The sequence below is a fragment of the Sceloporus occidentalis genome, unplaced genomic scaffold (assembly GCF_023333645.1).
Source record: "Sceloporus occidentalis isolate IW3139 unplaced genomic scaffold, rSceOcc1.0.p SCAF_5, whole genome shotgun sequence".
NCBI classification, from domain to species: Eukaryota; Metazoa; Chordata; class Lepidosauria; order Squamata; family Phrynosomatidae; genus Sceloporus; species Sceloporus occidentalis.
This window is the reverse complement of record NW_028316985.1, coordinates 186,415,218-186,435,288: the sequence shown is the minus strand read 5'-3', so window position 1 is coordinate 186,435,288 and position 20,071 is coordinate 186,415,218. Positions and strand designations below refer to the sequence as shown.

At 47.2% G+C, this 20,071-nt stretch overlaps 1 protein-coding gene across 2 annotated transcripts in view; it reads right to left on the bottom strand.

Annotated features, from left to right (window-relative positions):
- Positions 1–19,056, bottom strand: part of LOC149313309 (sperm flagella and cilia-associated protein 1-like) — a 29,464-nt gene extending 10,408 nt beyond the window's left edge. Inside the window, exons 1-4 of one of the 2 annotated variants that reach the window (XM_089526432.1) lie at positions 18,871–18,944; positions 18,236–18,351; positions 17,039–17,150; positions 14,749–14,905 (exon numbers count right to left, since the gene is read on the bottom strand). In XM_089526432.1, coding sequence (XP_089382558.1) covers positions 14,749–14,905; positions 17,039–17,136 — 255 coding nt within the window. In that variant the 5' untranslated portion in view covers positions 17,137–17,150; positions 18,236–18,351; positions 18,871–18,944. Of the gene's footprint in view, positions 1–14,748; positions 14,906–17,038; positions 17,151–18,235; positions 18,352–18,870 lie in introns of both variants that reach the window. The other variant, XM_089526431.1, reaches the window with a different exon arrangement.
- Between the last annotated feature and the right edge of the window lie 1,015 nt (positions 19,057–20,071).

Sequence of the window (20,071 nt, the reverse complement as noted above, 5' to 3'; positions counted from 1 at the left end):
ATGTCCCAGTTTCTCACTCCTTCTCCCACTTCCCCCCTTTGACCTCAGCTTACTGCAAATTTACTGCAAACTAGAATCGTAGAATTATAAAATTGGAAGAGACGACAAGTGTAATCCAATCCAATGCCATTCTGCCTTGCATTAATACACAATCAAAGCAACCCTATTAGATGGCCACCCAGCCTTTGTTTCAAGACCTCCAAAGAAGGAGACTCCAACACGCTCCAAGATTATATATTCCACTGTCATACAGCCCTTACTGTCAGGAAGTTCTTCCTAATGTTGAGGTGGAACCTCTTTTCCTGTAATTTGAATCCATTGCTCCGTGTCCTATTCTCTGGAGCAGCAGGAAACAAATTTGCTCCTTCTTCAATATGGCACCCCTTCAAATATTTAAACAAGGCTCTCATATCACCTGTTAACTGTCTCTTCTCCAGGCTAAACAGACCAAGCTCCCCAAGTCTCCCCTCGTGGGGCATGCTTTCCAGACCCTCCTCCATTTTGTATGTTGAAGTACAAAAGTATGTTTGCACTCCATTAACTCTCAGAAAGGGTGAGAGGAAGCCAAATCCTGCCCTTCCCAGGCGGCTCAAAGCAAACTGCTATAGCATCTCCTAGTTCATGTGTTTTTCCTAATTAATAACTTTGCCCTCTTAACCACACTCTGATGTTGTATAGCTGCACATGTCCCAGCTTCCATCTGGGAAATGTTAGCGAGTATGGCTCTTCTATTCTTTAATAAACCAGCTCCATCCCTGCTCTTATAAAGTGTAGTCAGGATCCCCACTGAGTTCAATGAGCAACGTTCTCCTGCTGTTGTGCAAAGGTTACACATGTGAGTTCCAGGATGCCTGTGGGATACTGCCAGAAATCAAATCCTCCTCAGAGCTGTTTACAACAAAAGTGGGCTATTTCTGCATATCTGGAGGCTAATTTTCCACCCCACAAAGACTGCAAGAACTGCCAGGAAAATTATACAATACCAAACTGGAAGTGATCAGAAGCCTATCTCTGATTTTTTGATGCTAAAGAGTGTATGGGAGCATGCAACCAATTGTATTTAGGAAGCAAGCAAATGATTGCAGAGACGAGAAAAAGGCATCCAAGGTGCCATACATGCTCCCTTCCCTCTGCATCTTTTAAAAAATATTTTGTCCTGAAATGCCCCCAGCAAGTGTATGGAGCAATTTTCCCATCCCTCCACCCCTTTTACAGTCCCGGGAAAGGCCTTTTTCCTACAGATAGTCACCTGGAAGTTGACTTCCAGATCACTTTCATTGGAAAAAGTAGCCCAGTTTACTTTCTGTTGGAAAAAGGGCCCCCCAAAATGAGGCAACCCCCCCAGCAGGTGTTTGGGGGTCCCAAACATCCAATTTTGGCAGGGGTTTGTGGTGAGAGGATGTAGCCCTCCAGTCTTCCTCTGACCCCACTCTATCCTAGAGGTATCTAGGTGAGCTACTCCATCCTATTCATTTTTGATCATAAAAAGTCTAGAGGTCTTGGGAATCTGGAGGGAATCTGGAGGGACTGAGAGTTACGAAAACAGTCTTGGGGCCCTGGTGGCTCCAGGGCTGCACCTGGTCCTCCTGCGCAATCCAGGGTTGCTTTTTGATGGACACAACTCATAGATCCAATACAGTTGATACAAGTTCGTGGTTTTATGCCAGTGTGACTCAGCCTCAGCTTGGCTCCTCTTCTGGGTCGTGTCCAAGAAAGAAGATTCTGTGGTATCCTTGGACAGCTAATTCCATGGATAAATTCAGCACATCTGTTCGTGAAGGCCAACATAGATCTGCCTTCTGATATGAAGTCCTTAATTTAGAAGGTGGGTTAGAATTCCTCCTCTTTGCTGACTTTCTTTGCATTTTGGGACATTCCCAAAAAAGCTCCAATGACCTGGAATATCTCAGTCATTTTGCTGTTTCAACAGTCTCTTCCACAGCAGCTCATTTATAACACTCAGGGGAATGCAGGAAACTATACAAGATCAATCTCTTTCCTTGTCCCCTTCTAGCTTTATATTTTTCTTTCTGACAAATATTCTTAGATACTAGCCATGCAGTTAAGCAGGGAGCTGCTAAGGAACCCGAACTCTCTCTGCCTTGCTGTTTAGTGGAGAGAGGCCAGAAAGTTACTAGCACTCATGGATTAGATGGATAGAACCAAAACTGGATGAGCAGCACTTGCTGCCGATAGATCAGATGTGAGGAAAGCGTGGCTCCAGGATGGAGAATTTTTTAGCAAAAAAAAATTTGAAAACTTTAACTTTGCCTTAAAATGCCCCCTACGCAGATGAGGGCAAACATGGAAGAGGCTACTACGTATATGACATTTCAGGAGAGCAATTCTGGCTCACTTATAGTGACTCTAAGGCTAACCTAGCACAGGGGGTTCTTGCCAAGATATATTCAGAAGGAGTTCATTTTTCCTCCTTCTGAGGATGAGAGAGTGGCTTCCCCAAGATCACTCAATGGGTTTCGATGGCCAAGTGAGGATTCAAACTCTGCTCTCTAGTCTCTCAGTCCAGTGCTCAAACCACTACACCACGCTGGCTCTATAAGGCCCAAATGCGAAAAGCTATCCTGAATTGTGCTCAAAACCAATAAGAGAGTTGCAGAAAGAGTGAATCAAGATAGAAATCCACAGAGTCAGACACATCAGACAAGGCCACAAAGGGATTATTGCTAGCAGTAGGGGAAAAGCCTTGGTTGAACTGGATTTATGTACCTTCACAAGGTTTTCTTATGCAAGAAATACTCAGGTGCTTTTGCCAATTCCTTCATTGATGTTGTTGTGTGCCTCCAAGTCATTTTTGACTTATGGAGACCAAAGTCAAACCTATCATAGGGTTTTCTTGGCACGTTTCTTAAGAGAGGTTTTGCCATTGCCATCCTCTAAGAGAGTATGACTTACCCAAGATGCAAGCAATTTCCTTCTGAGGGCTGCCAAAAATTTTTAAAAATGGGCCAATGGCCCACTTCTAGTTTTAGAAAAACAGGCAATTTTTTTTTTAAATGGAACAATTCTGGGTAGAGTCCTTGTAGTGAGTTTGGACTGTCAACAGGCAGATGAATTTTAGAGTCCTTGCTAGCATCATGTCCAAAAAAAAGGGGGGGGGGGTGGAGGTGGAAAAAGATTTTCAGGAGAAGACACGCCACACATGCAAATGAACTCAATGTTTAAATAGTTTCAGTCCACAAAATCTGGACCTTTCAAATTCTAGGGCATTTAGTCAAACCAGACGCATGCCTTTTATTGCTATGAGACTGTTCCCTTTGGGAATGACAGTCACCTCCTTTAGAGGTGCATTCTTTTAAGAATGTGTAGAATCTGGCAGTCCTAACTCACACCCAGCCTTGTTAAGCTTTGGCTCTGACTGGAGGTTAGAAATGTTACCTTTTTTGGACTGTAACTCCCAGAATCCCTATCTAGCATGGCAGCTGGGGGATTCTGGGTATTATAGTCCTTGGAAAGTAAGATCTCAGAGCTCTGGCTGTGAGGGATAGATGAGAGAGAGAGGAAGGAGAAGGAAAAAGACAGGTTCCCAAGCAAGCTAAGGAGCAAAGCTTGAAGGAGATGGAGACCTGAGGCAATGGAGTCGAGAAGGAGCAAAGGCTGCAGCAGCCCACAGCGGTGGGTGGACGGCCCTGGAAAAAAGTAGAAAGGGACAAGGAGCAAGACATGAAAACATTTCAGCAGCTTTGTACTGACCTTTGGTGGTAGCTGTATGTGTGCAGAAATATATACATATACAGTGGGCCCTCCACATTCTCTGGAGTTAGGAACACAGGACCCCATGAAAGTGAGAAAAATACCACCGTAAATTTGAAATACAACTACATCTCTTTAGGAATGTCTGGATCCACCAATGCAACATCTGGCAGATGATACAGCATTGTACAGGAGAACCTACAAATACCTAGAGTAGTTCTCTAAGTTCTCTAAGAATTTCTAGGTCCTTCAGTGTGACTCTATGGTCAGCTTCTGGCACAGTCACAGCAGAGGACCCAGAGACTGCTAGAGAGAACACATTAATCAAATCTGCGAATAATCAAATCCGAAAAGTCAAATCCACAAATGTGGAGAGCCAACTGTACATACATATAGATTGGCATCCTGTTAGAAGCATATGCAGAGGTAAGTCAGCTTTGTGCCTCTGTAAGTCATTGTTTTTGTGTTGCTGCAGAAGCAGATCTTCCATTCCTCCCTCCACAACAACCCAAGTCCCCTCGCCCAAACTTACCGTCAAGCTGCTGAATACTGCTATATGACCATTCTGTGCCTGGTAGAGACCAGGAGGGATCAGAGAAGCTTTGAGCTACATCCCTCTATGATGTGAAATGATTACATCGGAGTCTGAGACGGACAGGTTGCTTACCTGTAACAGTATTTCTTCGAGTGGTCATCTGCGAATACATACAAATGGGTTTCACTGCGCCTGCGCAGTGCTGTTCGGAAACTTCTGGAATCACTGGGCAAAGTTTACTTTGCAACATATAGAAACTTTTTGGTGGTAACTCCGCCCACCCGTTATAAGGCCCCTGCCTTCCCGCTCTTTCCCCAGTTCCGCAATTTTTCTGCCAAGAAAGGCGATAGAAAGAGCCAATCAGAGCAGGACACTGAGGGGATGGACGGGTGGGATTTGTATGTATTCGCAGATAACCACTCGAAGAAATACTGTTACAGGTAAGCAACCTGTCCTTCTTCTTCGTGGTCTCTGCGAATCATACAAATGGGTTAGACTGACAAGCTTAGGTAAGCGGCGGAGGGAGTGTCCTGAAACCAAAGCTACGGTAAACCAAAGGTATATTTATTGTAACAATAAACACCTTGAACTCTAAAGGAGTCAGTCTTTTTGTTCATGCACAAATCAATATATATAGCAGCAACATTGCTAAACCTGAGAAGGGGACACAAGGTCGTGCAAGACCAGTCCCAATGAAATTGTGCAAAACAACACTCAACAGAATGTAAAGACAGTGGCAGTATGTACAGAAATGCTGAAACACAAGTATCAGTAGTGCAATCAGTGCAACCCTGAAACCAACACAGCCCTCCCAAAAGCTGCGTCTCGGATGGCTCTGGTGTCCAACCTATAGTGCTTTATAAAAGTCAATGGCTGGGACCAGACAGCAGCCTTGCAGATATCCTCCAAGGGAATCCCCGACAGAAATGCAGAGGATGCTGACATTGCCCTTGTGGAGTGGGAACGAACCCTGCCAGGGAGAGGTTTGCCCAAGAGTTCATAGCAGAGGTGGATGGTACCGGCCACCCATTTGGAAAACCTCTGCGCAGACACCGGCAACCCTTTCTTCGGTTCCGAGTAGCATTGGAAAAGTCTCTCGGAGCAGCTAGAGGCAGCAGTTCTGTCCAAATAGAAAGCCAGAGCTCTCCTGACATCGAGAGAGTGCAGGCTTCGCTCCACATCCGAAGTCGGGTTGGAAGCGAGGGTAGGCAACACAATGTCCTGACACATGTGGAAGGCAGACACAACCTTAGGCAAAAAAGTAAAGTCTGTCCGGAGAACCACTTTGTCCTTGTGAAACCTCAGGAAGGGCTGGTCCCTCCGCAAGGCACAGAGTTCGCCCGCACGGCGGGCAGAGGTGATGGCCACAAGAAAAGCGGTTTTCCAAATCAATAGTCTCAAGTCCGCTGTGGCCATCGGTTCAAAGGGCTTGGATTGGAGCGCGGCCAGCACCGCCTCCAAGCTCCAAGCCGGAGTCGGTACCGACAGAGGAGGATACAGGTTGGTACATCCCTTAAGGAACCCCTTCACCAGGGGGTCCCTGAAAAAGGAAGCCCTCCCCCCAAATTGGTACTTGGCACAGATGGCAGACAGGTAGCACTTGATGGATGCGAGGCACAACCCCTCATCCAATAGTGCCATCAAAAACTCCAACACTACTGGAGTGGAAACCTGAGCAGGAGACAAGCCCTTTCGGTCAAGGAAGAGGCTGAACCTCTTCCACTTCAGGGCATAGGACCGCTGGGTGGATGGTTTCTTTGCAGCCAGGATCACCGTCCTCACCGCGTCCGGCAGTGAGGCTAGGGCTGTATTCTCCAGGCCACCAGCGGTAGGCTCTCGATGTCCGGGTGCAGAATCCGACCGTCCTGGATCGACAGCAGGTCCGGGCGGAAGTCGAGGCGGAGGAAGCATCTCCTGGAGAGGTGAAGGAGGGACGCGAACCAGGGCTGTCTCGGCCACCACGGCGTGATCAGGATCGCATCCGATCGGTCCGTTGTCATCTTGGACACCACCCTGATGATAAGAGGGAAGGGAGGGAAGGCGTAAAGCAGCTCTCCCGTCTCCCTCTGAAGGCGAACGCGTCTCCGAGGGATCCGTCCATTCGCCTCCTGGAGCAGAACTGGGGACAGTGGCTGTTCCATTCGGTCGCGAAGAGGTCGAGCTGGGGGGTTCCCCACCGATCGAACAGGTCGCTGACCGTCTCCGGATGAAGCCTCCACTCGTAGCACACCGAAGGGGATCTGCTTAGGCGATCCGCAAGCTCATTGTCCTCTCCTGGGAGGTGAATTGCCTGGAGGAGCACCTGCCTCCGGATGCACCGGTTCCAGATGCGAAGAGTCATCTCGAGCAACGTCCTGGATCTGGTGCCTCCTTGTTTGTTGATGTAGTACATCACGGTGGTGTTGTCCGTCCTCAGGAGAACCACCTTGCCTGCGACAGCAGATTCAAATGACCTCAAAGCCTTTTTGACTGCGAGCATCTCCAAGGCGTTGATGTGGAGAAGCTTGTCTTGGGCTGACCGCTTGTCCTTGACCACAAGGTCGAGCAGGTGGGCGCCCCAGCCCTCCAGAGAGGCATCGGTCGTCAAAGTAAGTTGAGGCTGAGGTTGATGGAATGGCATCCCGCTGCAGACGTTGCGATCGTCCAGCCACCATCTTAGTGAAGCGGCCACCGGTCTCGGTACCATGAGCCACTTGGACGGAGGGTCTTCCATCGGAGAGAAGACTGAGAGGAACCAGGACTGCAGTGGTCGGAGGCGAAGTCTTGCCCACGGTGTCACGAACGTCGTAGACGCCATGTGGCCCAAAGCCACTTGAATGTCCCTGGTACGCACTCTCCTGTGAGAGATGCAAGGTCTCAGCGATGCCACCAACGCCTGGAAACGATCCGGAGGAAGAAAGGCGGAGCATCTTTAGGAGTCGAGGATAGCTCCAATGAACTTGGCCTGTCTGGTCGGGGTGAAGTGGGACTTCTCCTCGTTGACGACCAGTCCGAGGGAATCCAAAAGGTGCAAGGCAAATGAGATTGCCTCTTGGAGCTCCTGCTGTGAGTCGGTGACAAACAACCAGTCGTCCAGGTAAGGGAAGACTCTGTAGCCCTTCTGGTGAAGGTATGCTACCACTGGTGCCATGCACTTCGTGAAGACCCTCGGAGCCATGGCAAGGCCAAAGGGAAGCACATTGTAGTGGTAGGCGACGGAGCTGACGGCGAAGGCGAGGAATCTCTGATGGGACTCCCGAATTCCGATGTGGAAGTATGCGTCTTTCAAGTTGACGGTCGCAAACCACAGGCCCTGGTGGAGAAGCGGCAGAATGGAAGCCAGGGTTACCATCCGAAACCGGCGATACTCAAGAAACAGGTTCAAATCCCTCAAGTCCAAAATAGGCCTGATGCCCCCATCAGCTTTCGGTACCGTGAAGTACCTGGAGAAAAAGGCCCTGGAATATTGGTCAGGTGGTAAGGGGGAGATTGCCCCCTTGTCTAGTAAGGTGCACACTTCGTCGAGAAGGGTGTCCGAGGGGTGGGTGGGCATGAAGGCTCCAGTTGGAGGGAGCTCCTGGAACTCGAGGGCATAACCCCTACGGACGATGTCAAGCGCCCATGAGTCCGTCGTAATGGAAGCCCAGATGTTAGAGAAAGGCTGGAGGATGTTTAGGAAGAAGGGGTTTGGGACGAAGCGCGCAGGGAACTTTCAAGATCTTTTCTTGGACTGTTCGGTGTCTTGCCTGCGGGGCTTTCGATACCGGGGAGGGCCACCTCGCTTGCCAGAAGAGGAGGACGATTGGGAGGGGTATCTAGACCGTTGGGAGCCCTGGTGTTGATATTGGCGCTCCTGGCCATAAGGTCGGAAGGACTGACCTTGAGACTGCCACGGGCGCTGCTTCTTCCGGAATGGTGTCGACATGGAGGAAGACATGCCATGTTTCTTGGCCACAGCCTTCATCTTGAACTTGCGGTTTAAACGGTCATCAGTGTCCGTATTGAAGAGACCAGAGTCGTCTAAGGGCATCTCCTCGATGGCCGCCTTGACCCCTGGGGTGAGGTCTGTGCCGCGGAGCCAGGCATGTCGACGGAGCGCCATGGATGCCGACATAGCCCTTCCAACACAGTCGGCCATGTTTCGGGACGCAGTGATAAGCCAGCCGCCGATAGTGTGTGTCTCGTCCCGAATCTCGACGAGCTTCCTCTGGGTATCATCTGGGATGTCCGGGACCAAGGGAGAGACACCTTCCATGAGGGCCTGGACATACGCACCCATACAGGCCGTGTAGTTAATGGCCTTAACTGCAAGAGAGGCCGCAGAGTAAGCCTTCTTGGCTAGCCCATCAATTTTACGGGCCTCCCGGTCCACCGGAGAAGTCGCCTGTTTGTGGGTAGAGGCGATCTGAGCACCCTCCACAATGGCAAAGTTTTGTTTAGGGTGCGTTGACAGCCAGGCACAGGTTGCAGGGGGGACACGGTACAGTGACTCTATCTTGCGTGAGGTCCCGACCAGCGAAGCAGGAGTCTCCCAAGACCTCTTGATGATGGTCTCCAGCGATGGTAGAAGAGGGATGGACGGTGGGGTTGGGATCCGACCATGCACGCGGCGCTCTACTGGGTCCCAAGCTGACTCCTCCGGGTAAGCCAATTCGATGTCCAGGGCCCTGGACATCTTTATGATGTGTTCACTGAAGGTCCTCAGGTCATCTGTGGGGGAGGCTGGCTCTGGGTGGTGCATGTCCTGAGGAGAGTCCGGGAGCGAGAGCTCATCATCAGAATGAGAAGCTGGGGACAGCACCTGTACCAGGTCCGATTCAGTGTCCGACTGGATAGTAAAATCATCTACCCTGGGCTGGTCCTGAACGGATGTTGAAGGGCGAGACCTCGGCTCCAGGCGGGTCGCTGCAGCCTTAGTAGTTGCTGGGTCTACAGGCTTGGGAGTCGGTACCGAAACCTTGCCCTTCGGGATGTGACGCCGGCGTCTGTCCTCGAATCTGCGCAACGTCGTATCTCGAGGGACCTCCATGTAATACCGGTCCGCCTCGGAGTCGTAAAAGACCTCAGGATCTTCAGCCTCGACACCCGAGGGCCGCAGGGCAGGCGGACATGGGACCGGGGTCGGGGAGCGACGTCCTCTTGACAGCGCGTCTTCATCTCCAGAGTCTCCAAGGGGAGCCGTAGTGAACCGTGGGGGACTCGGCGCTGGACTAGTCTCAATCCTACCCGATGAGGGTTGTTCATGAACCTCCATATGGGGCCGAGCCGCAGGTTGTGTGGTAGGGATTGGACGGTCCGGAGAGTGGTGTCTGGAGCCCGAGCGATGGTCGGTCGGCTTAGAGGTACCCTTGGAGGTAGAGGCTCCCTTGGAAGACTCCTCACGTGGCCTCTTTTGCTTCGGGGCTGAAGATGAAGATGCAGGGTCTGTGGACTTGGACTTTCTCTTCGGAGCCCTTGGTGTCTCCGGGGGGAAGAACGGATTGTCTTCCAGGTCCACAATCACAGGAGTCCCAGACTTGGAGGACTTATACTTGGAGGGAGAGCTGGATTTTGATGTGCCAGCGGTAGAGTGACGGTCCTCTTTCCCCTTGGCCTCCTTGTCCTTCTTTTTAGCCGACTTGGACTTATGAGAAGAGACGGAAGGGTCACGGTCGGTACCGACGCCGGAGGCGGAACCGGAGTGAGCTGATGTTGGAGCCGGGGAGGCTGCAGTTGTTGAACCCTCGGTCCCCGAAGTCTTATGGGGGCGCTTTGAGGATTTGTCGGTGGCACTGGACCTGTCGGGGCCGCTGGCCACTTGAGGAGTCTTGCTGGTGGCGCTGGACCTATCTGGGCCGCGGGCCACAAGAGAAGGCGTGGTGGTTACCGGAGGTGCAGACACAGTACTCGCAGGGCTCTCCCGGGGCTTGGGGGCCAAGGGGAAAGTCGCTGGAGACGGGGCGGAGGCCGGACGGGAACCCTCACCATGAACCTTACCCTGCGCGATGGCTGAGGTCAAGCAGGACTCCCGATTCTTCCTCGCTTGGGACGTCATGGACCTACACAACTGGCAAGCCTTCATGTCATGGTCCTTGCCCAAGCAAAGTAAGCATGATGAATGCGGGTCTTGAACCGGGAGCTTGCCCCCGCACACATCACACTTTTTGAAGGGAGGGGACATCTTTCCGGAGCGACGAAGCCGAAGGAGAAAACAAGAGCGAAGTCAGACAGTCCGAGGTCGAAGTACAATAGGGAGGTCAGCAAAGAGAATGGTCAAAAAACGGTCCGAAGTCAAATAGCCAGTGATTCTAAGCAGACGAGCGACGAGCGAAGTTCCAACAGCAGCTAACGCGGCGGAAAAAAGGAACTGGGGAAAGAGCGGGAAGGCAGGGGCCTTATAACGGGTGGGCGGAGTTACCACCAAAAAGTTTCTATATGTTGCAAAGTAAACTTTGCCCAGTGATTCCAGAAGTTTCCAAACAGCACTGCGCAGGCGCAGTGAAACCCATTTGTATGATTCGCAGAGACCACGAAGAAGAATGGCACATTTGCCTCCGGAAGCAAGTGCCGACTATAAATACCTTAGCTGGGGTATTTAACCCCATAACGCCATTGCAGCTCTTTACCCGGTTTAAAAGGAAGAGTGCTGTCAATCAAATTAGTCTGTTTTCGTAAAAGGTGACGTTTCTTGCAGCCATTGGCTAAGTGGATGGGGGCTTCCTCCCTTCTTTTTTTAAAAAAAACTGGCGGGAAGGAAGGGTGCGCAGATGCTGTCAAATTAAAAAACCTCCGGTATGTGTCTTGTGTGTAGCAAAAGCAAAAGCATTCAATTAGTATCAATTTGCCAAATTGAAAGGGAAACATCTGTAACATTGGCATTGTAGCATTCGTATTTTAAACAAATAATGAAAGGGAAATGTAGCGCAGGCATTCTAATTGTAGCATCCGTATATAACACAAATAATAATAATATTAATAATAATAAAGGCTCTTATAAGGTGCTGTTCCAGGAGCAAGAGGAAATGAAAGTAGCACAAACACACACACATTCTATGTCACCCAAAAAATTATGCGCATAGACTGTCAAAAATAAAAAATAAAAAGAGAGAGAGGCTCCGCAGCCCGATTTCCCTTGGCAATCCTCCTCCTCCTCCTCCCAATGCTGCCCTCCATGGCCCCCTTCTCTCCCTCGGATCCTTCCTCCTCCTCCTCCTCCTCCTTCCAATGAAGGGGAGGTAATGTCCTGCCCACTGCCCTCCCTCTGACCTAAGTCCCTCCCCTGAACTTGACCCGATCATGACCGGGGGCGAGTTCATATTCGCGGAACCCGGGTTTTTTCCAAAAGAGACGGTTTTTAACCCGATTGCAAATGACCCGCGCTAAGGGGCATTTGCAACGAAACGCTTGTGCATGCCTCGAAATGGATTGTGACAGATTCAGGGCCAATATGAACTTCACGTGCAAGAATCAATTCCTGATCTGGGTTAACACGTAGTCTGAATGGCCCCCTAGAGATCCTGACAAACCTCAGCAGAACATAGAATCATAGAGTTGGAAGAAACCACAAGGGCCATCCTGTGCAACCCCCTGCCAGGCGTGATGTAATTGTTTTGGATCTAGCTACAGGGACATAGCCAAATGCTTTCCTGACGCTCCCCTCAATAGGTGCAGGACAGAAATGGAGAAGAGGGTGCAACAGCTCTTATCGTGATTAATGGCTCAGCATAGTTCTGCATGGAGAACTACTATGGTAAGATAAGCCATGCAGGATTGTCCCTGTAGAGAGCCAGTATGATCTATTCTATTGGCTTGAATATTGGACTAGAGGACAGGGTCGGAATCCCCGCTCAGTCTTGGAAACCGAGTGCACAACGCTGGGGATGTTAAACTCTCTCAGCCTCAGAAGAAGGCAATGGCAATCCTCCTTTGAAGTTATCTTGCCAAGAAAACCCCATGATGGGTTCACATTAGGGGTGTCATAACTTAGTAATGACTTCCAGGCACACACCACAGAGACACACACAGAGCCACCTCATTCTGCCTCCAAACTGGAACAGGTTTTTCATCAGATATCCTTGTTCTCATATAAGTCAAATATTTCTCTATGCAAAATTAATCACCTCCAGATAGAGGCCTAGCCTTCAGGGAGAAGGGTGCTAAATTAGCCTTCTTCCTGACATGCCAGCTTTGAATGTGCAAGGCTAGGTGTGTAATGGATGATTCAATGAGATCTGCAGACTGAAACCACCTTTGTGCACTTTTTCGCTTTCAGAGAGATAGCTGTACTAAGTGCGTCACTGCATAAAAAGGAAAAAGGAGAGGGGAGAAGGAGGAATGTAGCAGCAGCTTTAAGACAAACTGATTATAGCATGAGCCTTTGTGGATTTCAGCCCACTTCTTCAGACACACTTATGAATATCAAACCGCAGGTATATTGTTGTGTGCCTACGTTTCCAACTTATCACAACCCTAAAGTGATCCTATCATGGGGTTTTATTGGCAAAATTTGTTCAGAGGGGGTTTGCCATTGCCACCCTCTGAGGATGAGAGAGTGTGACTTGCCCAAGGTCATCTAGAGGGTTTACATGGCTGACCTGGGATTCAAATCCTAGTCTCCAGAGTCACAGTCCAACGCTCAAACCACTACATCATGCTGGCTCTCTTTCAGGTAAGTATATTAGGTATATTAGCAGTTACAATATATAGTTGTGGGGGTTAGAAAGGAGCATTATAGAATACAGAGCACAGTAGGGTTTGCATATCCTAACACACTACAACCCCACCTCCACAATTGCTAATATATCTGGTGTTTGATATTAATTCTATTAGCGCATCTGATGAAGCAAACTGAAATCCACAAAAGTGGATGTTAAAATAAGCAGGGTTAGTCAAAAAGGTGCTGCAGAATTCCTTCTTCCCCTTTCCCTTTTTATGTACTTCTTTATGTTTCGGCTTCTTGTGACCTTTATAACCCACCCCTAAAAACATCTGTGTAACTCTGCCAACTGAAGTAACAGCTTGTGATGAAGCACTGGAAAGTGTCCATGAAAGACCATAAAGATAATTAGTGTTTAAGGCTAAGATCAGCCAACACAGCCAAGTTGCTAGTTGAACACCTTGGTAAAAACTAAAGCTCTGTTTACCAGGTTCATCTGCTTGTAGGATCCTGCACTCCTGCAAGTAGAATAGTCTGCAACCCCCATAACCTTCCCTGCTAAGGGAAGCAAGTAAAAGACCAAACAGACTATCTGATGGCTCGGCTGGATTTGTGCCACTTTTTAAGTTTTATCTAACTTTTCAGAGATTTTAGTATGTAGCACAGCAAGAAATGCTTTGGAACAACAGCAGTAATTTGAATTTTGGAAGCTGCAGCCTTAATCTTCCTTTTATTATCTCTGTTGTATGAAACAGCTGCTCTGGGAGCTGAAACCAGTGAAATGAAATATTCAGCTTCTGCCCTCTGCTGCCTTCCAGAAAGATAGCAAGCAAGATGGCCAGATGCAGGAATATCTCAGTTAACAAAGTACAGTACTCCCTCAACATTTGCTGGGATTAGGGGTGAAGGACCACCATGAATGTGGGGTAATTGCAAACAAAAAAAAAAACACTATTCTTTTAACCTGAGAGAACACCCTTCTAGGAATTTCCAGGTCCTCCAGTGCAATTCTGTGGTCAACATCTGCCAGAAGGTGATCATAGAGTCATACTGGAGGACCTACAAATGCTTAGAGAAGTGTTTGCTCTAAGAACATCTAGGTTCCCCAGTACAACTCTATGGTCAACTTCAATCAGAATTGCGCTTGAGGACCTACAGATTCCTAGACAGAACATAGTAATTAAAACCACAGATAATCAAAGCCGTAAATGTCAAAGCCACAAATGTGGGGTTCAACTGTAGATGTGTTCCTGGGCATTGCTCCTTTCAGGGAATTTGGCTCCAGAGGCAGAAATAACATGGACGAATAGGGATAGGTTGCTACACCACAAAATAAAAGAGCAGTTCTAGGTATTTCAGCAAATGTTTTATCCAAAACTAAGAATATGCACATTGAGAACAAAACATTCAGGTAAGGCTTGTACAAGTAAACAAAAACATTTTGAACCTTCTAGAGCCCACTCGGAAGACTCCTTCCAAAAAATGTCCAGGGATTTTTCTTCCATTTCTGTAGCCAGATCTATCTATCTATCTATCTATCTATCTATCTATCTATCTATCTATCTATCCATCCTGCTTTCCCCTTTTCTCCTAGTTTTGCTGCTCACACATGCTCAGTAACCATCAGAAGGTGAAGGTGTCACCATCCCAGCCACCCATGTGGACAATTTTGGATTTGAGTAGTTTGGATTTTGGAATTCTGCATAAGTGATACTCAACCTGTAGTCCCTTCCATGTTGTTAGATGTGTGTCTGAGAAGGCTAGGAAAGTTGACCCAATGAGACCCAACCTGAAACTTTACTCTTAGGACATTTTAATAAATGTGTCCTGGATCAAGAAATGGATCTGTTACAAACATGACATTGGGGTGCAACTGCTGCCTACTGACCTGATAGGAGTTTGAGGAGATCTTGGCCTGCTTTTGCTTCGCCTCGATTTTCTGCCTCAGCGGGATCAGCACCAGCTCCACCACTCCAGGGGTGCACTGAGCGATCTTCCGGACAATGTCTTCTGGGACGGAGAAGTTCAGCTTGCTCAGAACTTTCCTGAAATGGTGTAAGGCGTATGAAGTCAGGTCTCCTCCCAAAGCAAACTGGCATAACTACGGCTCTCTTGGGACTTTTCGAGAGGTATTAACCAGGGAGAGAGGGACTGGGAGCTTACTATGCTGTTTATGTGGTGTGTTGGCTTCTGAGAATAAATACGCAGCCATGGTAATGTTTTGATGATATGCCAAGACTCAGTGAAATCCAAGCTGACATAATCAATTGTAGTAATTGTTGTTCTGTATCTTCAAGTTGTTTCTGATGTGTGACGAACCTAAAGTGAAACTATCATGGAGTTTTCTTGGCAAGTTTCTTCAGAGGGTTTGCCTTTGCCTTCCTCTGGGGCTGAGAGTGTGTGACTTGTTCAGGGTCACCCAGTTGGTTTTATGGCCAAGCGGGGATTTGTTTTCCCGAGTCATAGTCCAATGCTCAAACCACTACAACATGCTGGCTCTCCATCAATTGGTTCTCCACATTTGTGGCTTTGACTTTTGCAGATTCGATTATTTGCAGTTTTGATTAATACAGTATGTTATTTCTAGGAATTTCTAGGTCCTCGAGCACAACTCTGCAAGAAACTGACCATAGAGCTGTATTGGATAACCTAGATGTCATAGAATCACAGAGTTGGAAGAGACCACAAGGGCCATCCAGTCCAACCCCCTGCCATGCAGGAAATCACAATCAAAGCATCCCCGACAGATGGCCATCCAGCCTCTGTTTGAAGACCTCTAAGGAAGGAGACTCCACTACACTCCGAGGGAGAAGTGTGTTTCACTGTCGAACAGCCCTTACTGTCAGGAAGTTCCTCCTAATGTTGAGGTGGAATCTCTTTTCCTGTAATTTGCAGCCATTGCTCTGTGTGCTATTCTCTAGAGCAGCAGAAAACAAGCTTGCTCCCTCCTCAATATGACATCCCTTCAAATATTTAAACAGGGCTATCATATCACCTCTTAACCTTCTCTTCTCCAGGCTAAACATCCCCAGCTCCCTGAGTCATTCCTCATAGGGCATGGTTTCCAGACCTTTCACCATTTTAGTCACTCTCCTTTGGACACGCTCCAGTTTCTCAATGTCCTTTTTTAATTGTGGTGCTCAGAAGAGGACACAGTATTCCAGGTGGGGCCTGACCAAAGCAGAATAGAGTGGCACTATTACTTCCCTGGATCTAGACACTATACTTTTATTGATGCAGCCTAAAATCGCATTGGCCTTGTTAGCTGCCGCATCGCACTCTTGACTCATGTTCAACTTGTGGTCTACTTGGACTCCTAGATCCCTTTCACACGTAGTTTAATTCAGCCAGGTGTCCCCCATGTCCCTAGAGAAAACACTTATTTGGACATTTGTAGGTCCTCCAGCAAGATTCTATGATCAACAGATGTTGACCATAGATGTTGGCAGATGTTGACCATAGAGTTGCACTGGAGGACCTGGAAATTCCTAGAGAGGTGTTCTCTTGGGTTAAATAATAGTGTTCTTTTATTTGCGGTTTCCCCACATTCATGCAGGTCCTTCACCCCTAAACCCAGCGAATGTGGCGAGACCACTGTACTCCACTATTAAAAATGTAATACTGATTTTTGAGATCCAATATTTATTTAGAATTCAGCTCATAGCCTTCAAAACATTGGGTAGAAAATCTAACACAGAATATTCCATTTTAGCAACTCAAGTCCCTAATGGCTCTTTCATGTTACACAACTGTAGCACTTTTTACACCGTTTCCAATCTTCATGATTCCATTTTATCGAATTCTAGGATATCTAGCTATCTCAGTCCTTTGGCAAAGAATTCTAAATGCCTCATACAACTACAGAACCCAGGATTTAACAGAGTGGGATCAAAGTACTAGAAGTGCATAGCCTGAAAGAGACTTAAATCTCTTGACTGCGTCTGCATTGCAACAATATTATAATCTGGTTTGACACCACTTTAACTGCCATGGCTCAATGGTATTGAATTCTGGGGAGTGTAGTTTGTTGCAGCACCAGAGCTTTGCTCTAACTACACAAGCTACACTTCCCAGAATTCCACAGCTTGAGCCACGGCAGTTAAAGCAGTGTCAAACTGGATTATTTCCGAAGTGTGGATACAGCTTTCTGTGATAAGATTTTGAACTAAGATACAAACCTGTTGAGATGTCCCCAGTTGGAGAGTTTCTGCTGGGTTGAGTTTGCCGGAGCGTAGTTGTGCATTTCCACCATTTTGGGGAAGTAAAACTTGACCATTTCAGCCACCAGAACTGGTTGGGAAACACAAAAGAGAGGTAAAAGCAGTGACAGCTGTCTTCCAAAAGGCTGGTGGTGTCTCCAAACACTCTGCAGAAACAATCTAGTTTGAAACTGCTTTAACTGCCCTGGCCCAATGCTCGGGAACTGTCGCTTTGTGAGACATTGAGCTTTCTCTGTCAGAGAGCTCTGGTGCCACAATAAACTACAATTCCCAGGATTCCCTAGCACTGAGCCAGGGCAGTTGAAGGGGTCTCAAACTGGATAGTTTGTGCAGTGTGTTTTGGGCCCAAGTTGCTCCTCTGGTTCCTTGCCCAATTCCCCCTCTGTTCCACCCACAAGCCTCAATGCGCTTTGACTCTTCTCTGTTCAAACCAGAATCCATGCCGTTTTGAATACAGTATTTGTATTTCTTTATAATGGCCAGGATTCGGCAGTTACAAAGGAATGATAACCTAGAGCTACACAGTTGTGATTGTTTTGTATTAATGATCCCTACATATCCTTACATACATATATCATCACAGTGTAAGTAGGGATGGGAGGACTTTCCTGGACCCTATGTATCCCCTAAACTTGAGGATACGTAGAGGTCCATGAAAGTCCTCCAATACGCTGCAACAAGAACTGTTCCCTTGTTGATTGGATTCAAGGAGACTTCTTGTTGCTGTTGTTGTCGTTGTGTGCCTTCAAATTGTTTCAGACTCAGGGCAATCCTAAGGCAAACCTATCCTGGGGTTTTCTAGGCAAGGTTTGTTCAGAGGAGGTTTGCCATTGCCTTCCCCTGAGGCTATCAGATGGAGTGGCACCCCCAGCTGTCTTTGACGTCTAAACGGTTTACCAAACTACAAATCCCGACTGTTCATAGGATGGAATCGTGGGATCTGTAGTTTCCGGTGGCACTGGGGCTCTCTGGCAAGGAAGGCTGAATTACCAAACTACAAATCCCACAGCATTGAGCTGCAACCCGGTTACATCCCGCCGTGTGGATGCAGCCCTAGTGACAGACTCCCAGGGGTTAAACCCGGCCCTGGCTCAGTGCTAGGGAATCCTGGGAAATGTAATAATGGTAATGATTATAATACGATGTTAATTTTACCGTTGCATTGTGGGAGGGTTAGGGTTTTTGCTGGAATTATTACTGCTGATTATAGTAACTGTATTCTTTATTGGTATCAATGGCTGTCTTTTATCTGGTTGTTGCCCCGCTTCGATCTGCAGGAAGAGGCGGCAAATAGAAACAAATTGTTTATAATAACAATAATAATAATAAATGTATTTATATCCCGCTCCTCCAAACGACCGAAGCGGCTCACACTGAAACAAAGCAATAAAATACAATAACATTATAACCGTAACCCTCCCATCACTAATAATAATAATAATAATAATAATAATAAAATACAATTAAATGACCAATTATTAAAAACAACCGTTAATATTAATTATTAACGGTTGTTTTTAAATCATTGATAATTTTTAATGAATTACTAAATAATTAACCGTTGTAGTGCAACTGTGGCACTTGAGCTTCTCTGGCAGAAAGAAGCATAAATAGTGTACAAAACAAAACAAAACACACGCTGAAGAAATAAATGCCAGTTTGGGACCACTTTTAACTGCCTTGGCTGAGTGCTATGGAATCCTGGGAAGTGTAGTTCGTTGTGGCTACAGAGCTCTCTCTGACAAAGGAGGCTGAACATAATAATACTCCCTCCCCCAAAATATAGACACCTCCGTCGCTGAAATCCCTGGCGATGTTCCTCTTGGGGCGGGAGAGCGGGATGCCGTCGACCCAGCTGTACAAGTCGTTGAGGCTCTCCTCGTCCAGCTCTCCAGGCGGAGCCGCCATCATCGCCCTCAGCTCGGCAGTTAGAGCCTGGGAGCGGCCATTTTGTTTGCCTCTGTCGCCATGGCAACCGCCGTTCCACTCTCTCGGGCAAGGGACTGGGCGCGGAGCATCACGGGAAAGAAAAGCAACAGGGCCCGCGTCCGCCATCTTAGGAGGCCTCTCTGGGTTGCTAGGCGACCTGAGGCCTAGCGGGAACCCAGAAGCCTGGCGCCTTTAGAGAAACAGAGCCTGAGGGCCACAAAGTGGAAATAATAATAATAATAATAATAATGTAATTAAAAAACAGGCCCCAAATAAATGGCGCCTTTAGAGAAACAGAGCCCGAGGGCCAAAAAGTGGAAATAATAATAATAATAATAATGTAATTAAAAAACAGGCCCCAAATAAATGGAGCCTTTAGAGAAACAGAGCCCGAGGGCCAAAAAGTGGAAATAATAATAATAATAATAATGTAATTAAAAAACAGGCCCCAAATAAATGGCGCCTTTAGAGAAACAGAGCCCGAGGGCCAAAAAGTGGAAATAATAATAATAATTATAATAATATAATTAAAAAACAGGCCCCAAATAAATGGCTCCTCTTTGTTGTGTTGTTGCGTAGGAAGGCCTTCAACACAACTGAGGGCCAAAGCAAGGCGTCCACAACCATTGTTTTGTGGATGTTGTGTTGTGTTGTTGTTTTCTTGGCCAACCTTGCTCAGATTGCCACCTTCTCATCATCATCATCATTATTATTATTTATAAATTATTATTATATTTTGTTATATATCCCACCTTTCTCCCAATATATATTTATGCATTTTAATATTTTGTGTTGTTTTTTTAATTGTGTTGTTTTGTACTTGTTCGCCGCCTTGAGTCCCTTATATTGGGAGAAAGGCAGGATATAAGAAAATAAAATAATAGCAGTAATCATAATAATAAGGGACTTAAGGCGGCAAACAAGTACAAAACAACACAATTTTTAAAAAATTACACAAAATATTAAAATGCATAAATATACAATTTAAAAAAAATTTGAAATATTAAAATGATTATAAATTAAAATATAATATTTACGCATCGCTGTACATACAATTGATTA